Genomic DNA, 17643 nt, shown 5'->3' with positions numbered 1-17643 from the left:
GAGCACAAGTTCTGGTTAACTCAAGGATGGAGGAGAAAATTGTATGTATCCTTATCATAGTTGCCATCCCGGAATTTGCCTTTTACATTTTAAAGCAACCACTGAAAACATAAATCTGGATGGCTTCATCAGGGTTTGAACCAAAACTCTCTCAAATGTAAGTCCAATACAATAGCACTATCAGGCTTGATGGTCTAGTGGTAAAGCACATGCTGGGAAACCAAAAGATTTGCAGAATCAAATTCCACGGACTTTTCAGTCTGCCGTTTAATCTAACATTCACCTCTTAACGATGTTTAAATTCACCAGAAATAACACATCGTTCAGATTTATGTTATAGGTCCCCTTTTCCCAGTCGCATAACAGGGTCAGGTTAGGGACATTAAGTCATCGAAGAAGCATTCAATTGAAAGACTTGCACAAGGTCACTAATTCACACAAAATTATTATAGTATTATTATTATTGCTATTATTGTTGTGTTGTTACCACAGCGCTACCTAGCTCTGCCTCTGTGCTTGAATGGCACAGTTATATAGGACAGGGGTGATGATGATCAGAGAGTAATGGAATTATCGGAGCTGAAGTTATTTGTGTAAGGATTAATGACAGCCATATATGTTACTTTGAAAACAAAAATAATACAGCTGACTGGTTTATGGTTGCTGTAAAAATAAAATCTTCAACCCAATTTGTGTGTGTGTCTGTGAGTTTTGTTTACACTGAAATTACCTTAAGGTCTCAATAAAATATTCACAAATTTTCAGTGAGATCTTCTCTGCTAACACAGCGTACAAGCTGTCTTCAAAATTCTTCTACATCTACATACATACTCCACAAGTCACCATGTGGTGCAGAGTGGAGAATACCTTGTTCCACTATTGGTCAGTCCCTTTCATTTTTTTATTCACATATAGAGCAAGGGGAAAATGACTGTCTATATGCCTCCATACAAGCCCTAACTTCTCTTATCTTGTCTTCATCATTCTTACACAACATGTACAATGGCAGCAGTAGAATCATTCTGCAGTCAACTTCAAATGCTGGTTCTCTAAATTCCCTCAATAGTGCTTCACAAAAAAGTACATCATCTTCCCTCTGGGGGGAGTCACATTTGAGTTCACAAAGTGTCTCCATTTGCATGTTGAATGAACCTTATGATAACAAATCTAGCAGCACTCCTTTGAACTGCTTCAATGTCTTCCTTTAATTTGACCTGTTGTTGGTCCCAATCACTCATGCAGTACTCAAAAATGGACTGCTCAAGAGGGATTTCCACCAATGTTCTATACATGGTCTTCTTTATAGATGAGCCACATTTTCTTAGAATTCCCCCAGTATACTGATGTTGACCATTTGCTTTCCCAGCTACTCATCTTCCATGTACATTCCATTTCATATTGTTTCACAGTGTTATGCCTAGATATTTAATTTACATGACTATCTGAAGCAGTTTATGCTCAAGAGGGATTTCCACCAATGTTCTATACATGGTCTTCTTTATAGATGAGCCACATTTTCTTAGAATTCCCCCAGTATACTGATGTTGACCATTTGCTTTCCCAGCTACTCATCTTCCATGTACATTCCATTTCATATTGTTTCACAGTGTTATGCCTAGATATTTAATTTACATGACTATCTGAAGCAGTACACCACAAATACTGTATTAAAACATTACAGTATTGTGTTTCCAACTCATCTGCATTAAATTACATTTTTCTACATTTAAGTTATCCTGTATCCTCCAACAGTCACTTAACAAAGACAGTTTCCCATACACTATAACACTACCAGCAAACAGTCGTAGATTGCTGCTCACCCTATCTGTCAGACCATTTATGTATATGGAGAATAAGAACATTCATATCACACTTCCCTGGGGCATTCCTGGTGATATTCTTCTCACCGATGAACACTTGCCTTTGAGGACAATGTACTGGGTTCAATTAATTAACAACTCTTTGAGCCACTCACATATCTGGTAATCTGTTCCTTATACTCAGACCTTCACCAACAATTTGCAGTTTGAACATTTTCTGTAAATGTAGGAACACGGAATCTGCCTGTTGACCTTCATCTGTGGTTCCCAGGATATCACACAAGAAAGGACAACCTGAGTACATTCTGTAACATTCCTATTTGCACACAGATAACCTCTGTTATAACTAGGTATAGGGTGTTCTATATGGGATGAAAAGTTATCAATTCTTTTATGAATACTCACACAAAGAAACTTCATGCTGTGAGGTTGAAGCATTGAGGTGATAACTGTTGAAGTTTCAAATCTGGAGAATTCTTACAGGGAAAAAAATAAGTCCAAAAATGATTGCACAAAATTTCACACAATGCATTTTTCAGAGAAATCTCATTCATTCTACAGTTGTCAGTATCTGTCGCATTTCCCAATTCTGAATACTGTGTCTGTTAAACAATGGGAAATCCAGGATGGAATGTAGAATTATAATGAAAAGGAAAGTTACTAATCACAATACAGTGGAGATTTTAAGTCACAGACAGGCACAAAAAAAGACATGAGAGTCTATTTGTTGTGCCTATCTGCAACTCAGCATCTCCACTACACGGTGAGTAGCAACTTTCATTTTCATAATATTGTTACAGTGTTTAACTTTTCAAGTCTAATAGAGTAATGAAATTTTCATCCTTTTGTTCCACTTTCAGCATAAAATGCCAAACTGAGTGCACTTTGCTTGTCCCTTTAGATGCCCACAAAGACTGAAATCAATAAAGTCTGACTGTCCAATATTTTCATAAGATAAGTGTTTGATGAGAAGTACCAAACTCTCTGCTTCCTAACTGCTTTGATTAGGACACACCTCTGTCTGACACTTTAGACACACCGAAGAAATCAGATGTGCCAGAACTCGTCTTCACAGCTGCAGGGTGATTATTGTCGAGAGTTCTCATCAGTGCTTTGAAGTGTAGTGTCACACTGAACTATATAAGCTCCTGCCACAGCTTTCCTCAAGCTTACTTCAGTCAAGGAAGCATACAAAATTGGGGACACAGAATTCTCACAATTCCTTAAATATTTGTTGTATAATGAAAATCTGTTCACAAGCTCCTTTTCCTTTAACAAAACCTACCTGTTCTGTAGATACATCAGGCTGAAGATATAGCTTCAAATGCTGGTTCAAGATGTAGAGCAACATTTTGCTTGTGTGGAATATGAGTGCAATAGGCAGTAGATAGTGCAGTTCCTGAGAGACCCCTTCCTGTGCAATGGGATGGACAGAGAGACTTTGATCAGTCTTCTGGCCACTCCCCAGTTTCCTATATTCTTTTCCTGAATGAATGCAGCACATCAACACCTTCCTGCCTCACTACTTTAACCATCTCCCCAGATACACTGTCTAGACCAGAAGATTTATAATTCTTCAAACGTTGAATTGTGTCCCCTGTTTAACTGCATAACACTAGAAGAAAGTTGAGATGAATGCAGGTTGCAGTAGTTTATTCAGAGATGAAGATGTCTGTGCTGGACAGAGTGGTTTTTAAAGTTGCATCAAACCAGTCTTTGGAATGAATGCCACAATAGCACTGGAGAATCCAATTTAAGTAACTTAACTGCTTGATTAATTCCAGACTATTATCTTCTCAGAGTACTGTTTCCCTCATGACATCCTCCTTGCCTCTAGTAGGATTGCTATTCTTGTTGTCTATCAGCCACATACAACAGTTAAATTCACCAGCGATGCTATAGAGGTTTTTGGAGATATCACATATCTCACTATGATTTTGATGTTGTTCCATCTCATTACAGACATCGTTAATGAACTGTGATTCATTTCTTCTGCAATTCCATTATGTTTCTCTGCCCAGGTTCTTATATATGTCTTTATACTGAATAGGAAATCCAGGATGGAATGTAACAATACCAAAGAAGGAAAGTTGCTACTAACCATATAGCGGAGATCCTGAGTCACGATAGGCACAATAAAAAGATTCACACAATTAAAGCTTTCAGCCATTAAGGCCTTTGTCAGCAGTAGACACACATACACACACACACACTCACATAAACGCAACTTGCACACACATCTGCAGTCTCAGAGAGCTGAGACCACATCATCTTAAACAATGTGGCATTACACCACTCTTACTCACTACCATATCACCAGCCAACAGAATGAAATGGTGTAGCTCCCGATTTTGAACAGTGGATGGTTGATTCAAATACAATTAGAAGTTTTGAAGCTACAATACCATGAGTTTGGAATAAAATTTTAAAGATGTCTTATATAATTAACAAAAGTGTATATTTCTTTTAAATTCAGCTATTTTGTTTATTTCATCACAGTGTTACACCCACAATAACTTGGGCTGGAAGATACATGTCGTGGATCGAGGACGGTGGTCACAACGAAATGGTACAAATTCAGGCACTGTGGTAGTGCCATCTCTGGTCCTTCTGATAGCTGTTCTGCTGAACACCATTCTGCTCTTTCAGAGATGAAACATAGACAATAAGTTTGACAATAAGATATTTGCATTTGTATTTTTTTAGGGTGAGTTGTAACCAATTTTTAATTTTTCTACATCCATGAACATAAATTTGCATTTACGCACAGAATGAGATTGTGTCATGGTGATTGATATGAAGTTAAGAAATTGCACAAACCATCAGTAAAGTAACTGGACATTTGTTAGTTACTCTCTATCTTGGAGGAAGTTAATGACTTGTGATAGAAGTTGGGTTTTCCTCTAGATTAACTGTGCATGTGCTAAAAGAGGGTCCATTGCACTTTTAAAAAGAAATTCCAATCCCGTGTGAAATGAGTGAATGAGCCATGATACTTTTGCACTTAGTGAAGGTGATGCATGGAGACAATTACTTAATTTTAAAGATCCAAAGTAATTTAAGCTTTGAGATATATGCTTTCAGGTATCTCAGTATTCTAGAGCTACGTACAGTTCTGTTTCATTCTTTCATATGTTTTTGTATGTGTATTAACACATTTTTTCCCACACATGTTTAAGCAATGTGCACAGATTCTGAAATCCAGGAGAATTGTTTCAGAAGTATACTACAGAAATGTAAGTTTCTGCTGAGTACTGTTTGCATCATATCAAAATGCATGATGTTGCAAATGAAAATTCAGTTATTGAACTTCCAATATTCCAGTGTTTGTCATTCAGATAGCAGTGCAGGCCACTTCAAGTAGCACATTATTTGTCTCCTTATAGTTTTTAAGCTTCTGTACAAATAAATATTTGTACACAAAAATTTATGCAAGTTTGTTCTAGAGGAAAGTAGCCCTTCGAAAAAAAACGAAACTGGATGTAGTAAACTTCTATTTATGCAAAAAAAAACTGCCTATAATTTTGAGAAATCTGAATGACAACACTGTTGAATGAAATGATTGAGGTTAAACTTTATGATACTACTTGTTCCAACTGGTGCTTTATGATTAGACAGAAAAATTTTTGATGGTAAATATTTGTCAACTACATAACCTCATCTGTGCTTGACTGGACAGGACAATAATTTTACAGTAGATCCTAATAGAATAAGCAAATGAATATACACATTACTACAAATATTCCTTGCATATCAAAAATATTTACAGAAACATATAATTCATACTTTAAGCTCAGAATATATTTTTGTAATTCATGATGTTCTCTATTTAAATCACTTATGAGAAAGACATTCATAATGCTATTAATGAGTAATATTTTTGTAACATGCAAGGTATGGACATTCTATTACAATGTACAAAAATAATTTTTATATATTAATTTTAGTTTATAGTTTATTGTGGTGAGGTTGGTAAAAACATATACTTAAATTTGAATTAAGGTTCATTTTCTATGCTTTATTATTTCTTCTGATTCATTTTAAATGGATAATGGTGTATAGAGAACCTGTTTTGTAGCTGTTTTGATTGATTCATGTTCTACAGATCTTGTTAGATAAACATCGTTGAAATGTGAGAGAGAATTTTAACCATTTTTCCAGTGTAAAGGAAAAAATGTTTCAAGCTATTGTCAGAATTTCAATAATTACATAAGACAATACAAGCTGTTGTTAGATATTTTAAGAACTCAAATTTTGTAGATGACTTCAAGTCATTTTATGCAAAGTTGTGGAAAATTGTTTCCTACTTTGATTTTTGTTTCAATAAATAACTGAAATTATTTTTTCAGTAGAAATATTGCAAGTATCAACACCAAATTTTTGACCAGAAAATATTTTATTTTTTGCAATGGTAGCTACATTTAGCAGCTAATAATATGACCTTTTTGCTAAGATACCTCAGAGGAGTAAAATAAGTCTTTTTTTATTTATATTGCAGTCCCACTTTTAAAATACGAGTTTTATCTTCATTTAAAGCTAGAAAGCCACTTCTTATAAAGATCTTTTGTTGATACAATACCCAAAGGTATTCTCTTCCATAAAAAAATATCAAAAGGCTTAATGAATAACATCTTAAGACAATTAGAAGAGTTGTTTAAAGGAGAACAAAATTATTTTTCAACAATATGCACTGGTCTTTTAGCATGATATGTCCATCTGCACAATATCCTACTCTGATAACAATGTAGACATAGTCATTTTAACAAAGTCATATTATTTTTATGATTCATTTAATGACGGTTAACTTGTATTTTTACATCCTCACAAGAAAAATCACAACAAAATAACTGTCATCTTTCAGTAATACTTCTCTCATACTCTTTCTCTTATTTCAACACCAAATTTACCTTTACTTTTTCAATTTTTATTCTGTTTTAGATATTTTATTTTAGATTTTTTTATATGATGAAGGAATAAAATTTTTTTATTTTGATTTGTGCATTTTTTTGTTTTCATTATTTACATATCCAAATATTTTATAGAATGTCCAGTTAATACTACTGCTTATGACACATATCACTTGAACATTGTCATTAACCATGTGTTCACCAGAAGCGTTTGGAACAACATAGACAGTAAAAATGCTATTATATACTTGATACAGGAAACCGAATTACTAAAAGATTTATGAGAAATGCAGATGCAAACTGCAATCCCTCAAAACAATGAATGTTTTATACCAGCACAATGAATATACATGAACATCAGTTTTCTGAAAATATATCAAATTCCATAGAGGACAGAAGCAAACATGAATACTGATAAATGAACAAACATTTGGTAACTGAAAGTGGAGATTGTATAAAAAGCCATGCAAGAGCAGTGAAAAGTAATTTTCAAATCTTCCTTCTGGGAACTAAACTCTCTTGTATGAAGACTACAAAAAATGACATCTAAGAAAAACACTTTTATACAAAAGTGGAATATAATCTCATCAAAATCAGATGCAAAGGACAGTTAACAGATGGAAAAAGTTATGAATAAACCTCATTCCAATATTTAATCAATACTAGTAAAGGTCAGGTATCTATAAACATCTACTGCAATTTCTTCCCATATGTCTCCAACATTTTCATTGGCTCAGGATTCTTGGTGAGTGACCTCTAGCTCAACTTTCTATAGATTCCTATTGCAATTCCTTCCCACATGTGCCCATAGTCTCCACTGTCTCAGGAATCTTGGTGAGCAATATCTTCCTCTATGATTCTACATATTCATAGTCCCTCCCATTCATTCTTATCTGACTTGGAAAACATTTCCTTGAAATGCTCAAGTGTATGAGGTGTGTGTGTGTGTGTGTGTGTGTGTGTGTGTGTGTGTGTGTGTGTGTGAGAGAGAGAGAGAGAGAGAGAGAGAGAGAGAGAGAGAGAGAACAGGCACATGTGTGTATATCTTGCATGTCTCCCTTTATCTCTGTAACGATCATAACAGTAAATGAGGTTGATGTTTTACCTTTATTCATGTTTGCTACATTTTTACAGCAACTATGACACAGACATCAAATCGTTACATTTGACTGAAACTGTGCTCTTGAAATATAACATTTCTCACTTTTCATTGAATACAATGTCATTCTGAATTGCATTTTACCTCTATATTTCCTAGAGATGCTGCTTCAAGTGAGCATAGCACCTTCCTTATCAACTGTCAGCAGCTGAATCTATTTCAGGGTGTCAGTGTTAAGATCTTGTATTTTGCATAAGTTAGGAAACTAGATAGCAGTTAAATAGTTTGCTCATGTGTAATATATATTACACTGTGTTTTTCCATAGTCCATGTATACTCATAACCTACAGGGAGAAATTGTGCTGCAAATCACTGTCCTGTGAAACCAACACAGCCACCACTGATGTAATGACACTGAATACACTTTTCACACTGAACATTTTCAAAAATTCTGAAATGTGAGGATATTTAAACTGTGTGGGATCAGATACAAAATTGCATCAAAACAGTAAATTACCTATTCATCCAGTCAATAAGAACAAACAGTGTTGGGTATTTTACAAATTAACAGGTAACAGTAAATCACATAACCAATAAAAACAATTTTTTCCAGTACTCGGTACAAGAGATAATGTACAGATTCTTACGTTCTATTTGAAATACTATTAGGGTAACTACAAAATATATCAGAATTATTACAAGAATAATAACAGTGAAATATTGTGTAAGAATGATGTAAACTGACTGTGAATGTGGTTTCATTTCATTCAAAATATTCATCACACAATAATTAAATATATACTTAACAACAGAAAATGAAAATTATTTACAATAAATAGAACATAAAGTGAACAAGTACAGCCATTTTAAATTAGGCAAACAAAAATCTATTCAATCTGCATTAACTGTCAGTCTGAGAACAATTAGTATGATAAATAGTGTACCACATCATGCTTGATGTCAGACAATCTCTTATTCTGTTTACGGCATTACATTCACTCAGTGTTCTGTAACATGTGCAGTGTTTTACACTGAAATGTAGGTGACCTACTGTTAACACAAAAATGAAGGGTAGTGACCTAACACAGATTCCTTTTTACATGAATTTTTTTTGAATTAATTGATTTTTAACAATAAATAGATTTCATTATCAAGGTCACAGAATTAAAGCAAATTTGTCACAACTTCTTAACATTCCTCACATCCTCAGCAAAATCATATTCAAGAAGAAAAGTTCATTGTATAAAATTTTAAAAAAAATGCCAGAGTAAATGTGAGATTTGTACTCACAAAAAGAATAAGAAGTAATATATTTTTGTGATCATTTTAGAGTTTATCAATTACATCTTCATTACAATTTTTCTTGCATGGAGGAAACTACATGAATCAAAAATATATAAAAGGTAGAAATGTTAATTTTACTAAGTAAAATTAACTTAGATTTATGGTAAAAAGCTGAAATGGTTGGCTCAATAAGTAAAACAGTATTGATAATACCTGTTATATCTGCTTACAAATTTTTGATGATTGTGTACTGTGTTGTGGATATTTTATGATATGGCAATAATAACAATAACATGAAAATGGAGGACATTATTTCCATAGGATCTGAAAGATTATTTGTATGGCATAATTTTGCGTACAATATATTAATACACAATTACTGTCTCATATATATCTCTCATATAACAAACACAATTTCAGAGAATTTACAAATATGTTAGTCCATACAAAAATGTTGCTATTAACATGACTTCCTGAAATTTGAAATATAATTCAAACCAAAATCTGGAGTTTGTTAGAAAATGTGTGTGTCTCAAGAGGTTGCTACATGTTTCAGTCTAATGGGTGTGTATAATGATTATGTAAACAAATATTAGTATAAGTATCCACATCCAATTAAAGTACATCTTCATATACATCTCTTTATGAGTGCAATATGTCAATTACTATGAGCAGGCACAATTTAAAAAAAGAAATTAAAGCTGATAGTACATTTATTCAATCCAAAAGTTAGTAAAAAATTACAAATTTGGTTGCTGGTTATTACAGCAGAATGCAGTATATGGATAGCCACATTTTGTTTGTCATTGTGTAATGTATTGTTGGACAAGGACACATTATATTAATAAGAATTAATTTTGGCATCAGTTTGTGATCCAGAAATGAAGATCAGAAAATTGTTATGAAGTGGTATTATTATTTTATAGACCATGAAAGATATGTAGTCTTCTATTTGCTTCTTTTACATGCTTTCACGATTAACTGCTAAGATTTCAAAGCAAATTATAGATGAGAATGAGTACAGTTTAGAGAGCAACCTTTTGAAATAAAACATGTTCAAAATGAGAGCAGCACTGGTATAGGGTGTTTTATGAGATAGTATTTTTAACTAATTTCATAAATCATATTACTTGTATTTTTAACTAATTTCATAAATCACATTACACTAATGAAATGTGGCATCTCAGCATTTACAGTTTGCACTTTTTATTCCTTAGTTTGTGTACATAATTTTAAAAGAGCAACAGAATGTTTTCTAATCATTGTTGCTTCAATATAAACTTATTTTTAACTGAACAAGATATCAAAAGACTCCAACAATTTCATTGAAAAATGAATTACTTCAATATATTTTTCATTTTTATCTCTTACGTTGCCTGGTCATTCATCTACATAACATGTATAGTATATTTATTACCTTGTGTCATTTGGTGCTGTGGAATTGACTCATGTATAGTATAAAGTCTGTCTGTAATATAATTTCAAAGCTTGCACAGTTATTTTTTCTTGGGATGTAATTGCAGCAGTACAAAACATCATTAATTTTCTCTCTATTTCTGAAAGACTAAAATGTTGACATATTTCTTTTGGATCTATGGAAGCCTATAGTGCCTATTACCAGGAATAAATCATTCCCCACATTTGTTTCAAATACATATTATTGTTGCAGTGTGATTCTCTCAAAAGTCTGAAATATACATTTTCCCACCTCTCAATACAGTCTTAATTTGTTTCAATCACCATGTTGGCAATACTTTCTGCAATAAGTAAGATGTTTCTCTAATACTCATGGTGTCACAACTATCTATTTGTTCAGTATCTACTTGCTCAGTACCTATTTGATTCCTCATAATGCCCCTACATAGTCTATACCGTGTTGGGAATTTGTATCCCATTTGATTCTCTCATGATCCATTCTATATTCTGCTTTCTGTCTTATTTTCTTTCACAGATGTTCTGTTTACATGTAAGTATAGTTTGCTTCAATTATTCCTATCAGTTCAGCCATTACTCAAAAGATAGAGTTTACTTTTAGCAGCAATTTTTTCAGTTACTGTTCTCGCAGTAAAAATGAGATATGTAAAACACACACACACACACACACACACACACACACACACACACACACACACTATTCAGTCAGATATTGACCAAGTGGTGCAGTGGTTAGCTTACTCGACTTGCATTCAAAAGGACAACTGCTCAAGCTCAAACCCTGCCATCCAGATTTCCATTTCCCATGATTTCCTGAAGTCTCTTGGGGTAAATGCCATGATGGTTCCTTTGAAAGGGCACAGCCAATTTCGTTCCCCATCCTTGAAACATTCCAAACTTTTCTTCCATCTCTAATGACCTCGACGTTGGTGGTATGTCAAACGCTAATCTTCCTTGCCTCCTATTATTCACTCAGAATGATTCAGTTTTGGATGTTTTCATCCTTAAGTTAGTTCCAATTGTTGGATTCTTTCCTAATATTATAACATTTTGTTAGTCTACAATGTGGTGGGAAACTCTTCATATAATGTTTGACTGGCATTCTTTCCCAGTACCACGTTACATGATTTTAGGTAGCTTTCTACACAAGTTTTGGTCGCATACAGAGACAAGAATGCCAATTTAGTCAATGTGACCTCAGTATAGCTAAATGTTAGCTTTATATCACTTTCCTTTCTCTGAAAACTAGTTTTTGATTGATGTTTTACAAGTTTTACTTAGTTAAATTTCGCTTTCATGTAAGTTTCAAGGCGCTACAATTAACCATTAAAATTCTTATTCATGACTGTGAAACCAAATGCAAATGACAGGACTATCTATATAAAAATACCATATGTTCTTTTAGTATTGCATCATCACATTGTAAATGATTAATCTGGCAGAAATTTCAATATTGTTGTTTGGACTTTACAGCCAAGATATTTCTTTCTGATATTCATTTTGCATCCATAAGACCATGAAAACTATGGCTGAGCTGTTAAATTTTGTTACATAATGGCAGATTTTAAGCCTAAAAGTTGAGTTTCATAGCTTACTTCTCATTTGCTTTAATTTTCTATGGTGGCCTCAGATCTTTACTAAACATTTGAATAATTATTCCAGAAGTTGAAACTTTGAGCATTAAGGCAATGTCTCAGTAAGCAGCCTTGTAACTTCAACTTTCCAGTTTGAGAATAACTTCCCCATTGTAATTTACAGAGAGTGTTATGAATTTTTAAACCATCTTTTTAATTCTATAAATAATAATAATAATAATAATAATAATAACCCAAAACAGCCATACCAATTTTCTAAATTCACACTCTTCTCCCTTTTTTTTTTTTTTTTTGCAATACTTTCTAAAATATTGACTTTCTTTTATACAGACTGTAGAAATTATTCCTGTTTCACACAGTGATTTTCAATCATAGTGTCACTAGCTCTACTGCACTCACCTTATGCATAGTTACTTCACTGCATAGCCATTCGACAGTTGCTTTCCTTGAATTGTCTTGTTACATATAGCTTCCAGCTTATAACCTTGGGAAATAAGATACTTGGTTGTGATTAGAAAATCTTTATGGTTAGTGTCTCTCTCTCTCTCTCTCTCTCTCTCTCTCTCTCTCTCTCTCTCCCTCTCTCTCTCTCTCTCTCTCTGTCATGCACCTACCAATTTTTTAAATGATGCATCAAGTCTCATTAGTGAAAATCCTTATCTGAGTGTAACTTGTTCAGAAAATGTTTCTTTCACATTACTGAAAAGCAACATTTCACTATTCCTTCCCTGTTCCACCATGTTTCCACACTAAATAGATGACACTATACAAAGATTATGAAGCTATTTTGATCCTGGAAATAACAGTTGAAAGTGGCCACCATAACACAGTCTCATTTTTACATTCAGAAAGACAAGATTTACCTCTGGATGCTTGTTGCCAAACAAGTGAAGGTGAATGTTAATTACAACAATTTTTTACTATTAACACTATTCTCTTTAATGCCACATCATAGGCCTACACATCAAAATGTTTCTCCTTTCTTTGTCTGAACTGTGTTCTGTAATAGTCTTGTGTACTGAGCTGCTATATTCCTGACATACTATAGGTTAATACCACAGCTTCCATTAAATCAGCTTCTCCTTTTTTAGACTATTAAATATTTAAATGCAATTACAGTTGATAAGCAACAATGATAAGAAATCATTCATATACTTAGTTTATTTATTTGTGATCTCTGATGCTGAAATAAAAAGAATACACTGACATCACATTTTCATTGCTACACCAATGATAAATAATATGGAAACTGAGATAAGCAACTATAAGGCTGCTACCTGCGACAATAATTTTATGGTAGATTAAATCTATTAGCAAATTTTCTACCATGTCTTTGTTGAAACTGTTTGAATAAGTGACTATGACAATAATTTTATGGATAGTATGTAAGTGTTCATTCAAAGAAATATAATTGCCATTGTTCGTTTCCAGAAAATCTGACAATAAACTAAGCCTTTTCTATGAAACACAAGAATGTGTATATATATATTATATATGTATAGATAAAAGATACAGAAAACACACACACACACACACACACACACACACACACACACATACACACACACACACAAGAGGTATGTACATATTTAAAAGAAATATACAATTAAAATACTACATAGATAGAATACCAATTTTGAAATTATCCATGGTGTACTGATCTCATTTAAATATAAGTGGACAATGTGAAAATAAAAAAAAATAGTGTGTTAGGAACACCTCTTAGCATTTTTATGAGCAGAAACACCTCTTAGCATTTTTATGAGCAAGCATATATATGTTATATATTACCTACTGCAAAAAAACTCTAAAATAGTTAACAAGGATGTATCAAGGGAATGATTGGAGCAATTATACATTTATAAATATTCAACAGACTATTCTATTTTATTTTTGCCTTTTGAGTGAATATTTGGATGATGTAAATGATGGAAAACTATTTTAAACCATTCATAATGGCCCAGTATAAATTCAGACTCTCTATATGAGTCCTGATACAATGATAGTCTTTTAGTTATACTAGTTTTGGTTCTTTCTAAAGAACAGATTGATATCAGTAAGATAAGTGGATGATAATTAAAAATTACACCTAGATAATGTGAATCACTAAGCACACTAAGCCATTAATGTCTCTTAATTAACACTACTATTTCCTCTTTACCAATTTCTTTTATTTATGACATGGAAGTGTGTAAGTCATTATCAAACAAGACAATAACTAAATATGCATCTCTCAACCAAAAGTCCTCAGTTTGGAATTGGCTGTTGATAGACATGAAAATTTTTTAATAAGGATTTTAAATAAATTAAATGGAATTTATTAAACAGAAATTTATTTACTTTTATGTGCAATGTGGTTTTATTTGTAGCATATTTTGAGCTCAATATATTGTTTTATGATGGAAATAAAATATTTTGTACTGGGTGATATTTATTATTTTATTTTAAAATGTGCAAGAAGGACACCAGATGATGCCTTTCTTCAATTACTGTTGAAGCAACCATGCTTAATTACAAAATGAGATCAAGTTTGCCTCTGGGAAGACATTCAATTCAAATAATAATAAACAACTAAGGATGTACATGCATACTTTTAATACAATAACTGTTTTTCTTCAGAAAGTTTTCCTTGTTCAATTAAAATGAAATATATTTATATTAACACTGGATGTTTTATTTCTGTAACTGTCCCAAATTTTATTGAAAACCTAATGGTATTAAAATAGACTGTAGGATACAACATGTTTTAAGCATTTGTTATTGTCAGACAAGAAATAAATGTCCTACATGAATATTCAGTAAAAAAAAAAAAAAGAAAGAAAAAAAGAAAAAAAAGAGGTAAAAAAACTACTCACCAAGATGAAAATGGATGCAATGTCAATAAATCTCATGCTTTCAGAGTGATGGACCTTACTTTCATTCACAATCCCTATTTCTGAGATCCTATCATGATCTATACTCCACAAGGATGTGGAATAAACAAAATATATGGTATAGACAGAAATCTATCATGAAATACCTGTGCACAGAACATTTCTAACAGTAAAGATATGTGAAATATATTTCTACAAAGCATTTATTTTTTCATCAAAATAAAGCAAAGAACATATAAATAGATACAGTCCTTTTAGATGTCAAGAAGAAAGTGTTGTTCAACACCACAGCCCAGATAAATACATCAGTGTGGTATCAAACAAAAATTAATTGTTGGATGCACTGGAAGAGATTTAAATACAATAGAAATTAGAAATGACATGAAAAGCAATTAATAAATCAGAGTATGTGCATAATATGTGAAGGTCACATCAACATTGCTTAACTGTCTGAACAGATGCCATTCGTAATTTAAGAGGTCATTAGGCACATAGAGACTGGTGTGATTTACAGGAAATAAAAGAAGAATGAATAGTGAAAAAGTAGCAAAATATGAAAGAATATGAAAAAAATAGAGCTCAGTTACAGAAAAGTGAACGAAATGACAATCTATGATAAAATATATGAGTAAAGATTTACAGGGAATGGACCAGCATGGCAAGAGGAGTGAGGGGTGGCAGCTAGCCAAGAACAGACTAAAAGATATTTGGATATTTATGACACTGGAATGAAATAAAGCAAAGTTGCATGAGTTGGTGGAAGACTGTCAGTGACAAGCAGGAAGATGCACATTAGTTCTAGAGTTATGAAGTGCTAATTACAGGAAAAAGTAAGTAACAGTACCTTTCATATTATGTTGGGCTAAATTTCCTACTCCAGGGTAATATGTTTTTACAATGTCGGTGGCGTGAATCTGAGCTGTGATAGTAAACTGTCAAATGATTTCAATCAAACTGGTATATAATGGACAATTTCAGTTGTGGCCTTGCTTTTGCTCAATAAGTGTTTACACAGAGAGATACAGTAGACAGCAATAGGAAGGTACATAAGAGAAGTTAGACAGTGACTTAAGCACAAGGAGTTGTCCCATATGAGAGATATATGGGATGAATGGAACTCAGCAATACAGTGGAATGTGTCAGACCCTTAGGAACAAGAGTAAAGTTCTCAACTCAAGACTAATGCCTCTCATTACTGCACAGTAACTTTACACTTCCCTCCTGGTCTTCCATCATTTCTGGATATTTTCCCTCCCTCTTTCCATCTTTACATCCCTGCTGTTACCCTTCTCTCCCTTTCATTCCTTACTTACCAATTTCACTTTTACTATTTTTCCCCCATTTTATATTTAATGTATTTTCTCATCTTATTCCCTTTCGTTTCCATGGTTTTTGAAACCACTCTCCTGACATACTTTTCTCATGTATCAAATAAAAATCTCCATCTTGAAAGCTTAAGATTTATTCACTTTGTTATACATTATATGAATCCATCACAGTCTTAAGACAGTATATCATTACGTACAACTGCATTAACAGTATTCAGAATTCAGGCAGGTAATGAAGGTAAATACAAATAGAAGATAATGGCTCAACATCAACAGAAACTTCTTGTTACCCGTTATTGTGAGAAAACACCATTTAGAATTATTTAAATCTTTTACAGTATTAGACTTTCTCCACTAAACAAACAACAGAAAATCTCACAACAGCATTGCCTCACTACAATTTAGTTGCTAGTTAATTTACTTAATGTTAAAAAAACACAGAAATTAAGCTTGTTTCATTTACTTTCCAGCCAACAAAAGGAAATGTACTTCTTACTTTATATTGTAACTGCACAGTCCCCAGAAAATTGTGGATGAGTATGTGATCAGTCAGTACCACTCATTTACTCAGCTCCTTCCACAATTCTTAGAAAAAATACCACAATCAAGCTGATTATTGTCACAACTATGTGCTTATTTAACACTCTTTCATAATTTATCAGTCTGCTTGCCATTGTGATATGGTTTTAACTTATGGATACAACTTAGTTCAGTATTAAACTGCAAAATGTGAGAATTTTTGAGCACACAGTTTAACACTATATCCAAGTTTGCTTTGTTTTGAAAAATGTTTTCACAGCTTTGAAGAATCTCACAAGAAAAACCTCCCTGTTGTGTAAGATGTTTTATAAAAAGGTTAAGGACTGTCAAGAATATAACTATAGGAAAAAACAGCATTATGCATTCCTCAAATAATTTAACACTGACAGCTGCAGCTCACAGAACAGACTCAGTGGTTTATGTGTCAATTAGCTCCAAATCAGTGTTTCATTTAAACTAAAGATTTCTGAAATTGTGAAAAATGCTTTTGCTGAAGACAAAGTAAACTAATAAGTGTTCAATCTTTGCTATTTATGACACAGCATAGTATCTGTAACAAATATTAAACTTTATCTAAAAACAAAGATGATGAGACTTACCAAACAAAAGCACTGGCAGGTCGATAGACACACAAACATACACACAAAATCCAAGCTTTCGCAACAAACGGTTGCTTCATCAGGAAAGAGGGAAGGAGAGGGAAAGATGAAAGGATGTGGGTTTTAAGGGAGAGGGTAAGGAGTCATTCCAATCCCGGGAGTGG

At 33.0% G+C, this 17643-nt stretch overlaps 1 protein-coding gene across 1 annotated transcript in view; it reads left to right on the top strand.

Annotated features, from left to right (window-relative positions):
* Nucleotides 1-5380, top strand: part of LOC124787789 (protein Skeletor, isoforms B/C) — a 694854-nt gene extending 689474 nt beyond the window's left edge. Inside the window, exon 14 of the mRNA XM_047254691.1 lies at nt 4320-5380. Coding sequence (XP_047110647.1) covers nt 4320-4475 — 156 coding nt within the window. The 3' untranslated portion in view covers nt 4476-5380. The remainder of the gene's footprint in view (nt 1-4319) is intronic.
* The last annotated feature ends 12263 nt before the right edge of the window (nt 5381-17643 follow it).

The sequence above is a fragment of the Schistocerca piceifrons genome, chromosome 3 (genome assembly GCF_021461385.2).
Source record: "Schistocerca piceifrons isolate TAMUIC-IGC-003096 chromosome 3, iqSchPice1.1, whole genome shotgun sequence".
Classification (NCBI taxonomy): domain Eukaryota; kingdom Metazoa; phylum Arthropoda; class Insecta; order Orthoptera; family Acrididae; genus Schistocerca; species Schistocerca piceifrons.
This window is presented reverse-complemented; position numbering and strand designations above follow the sequence as displayed.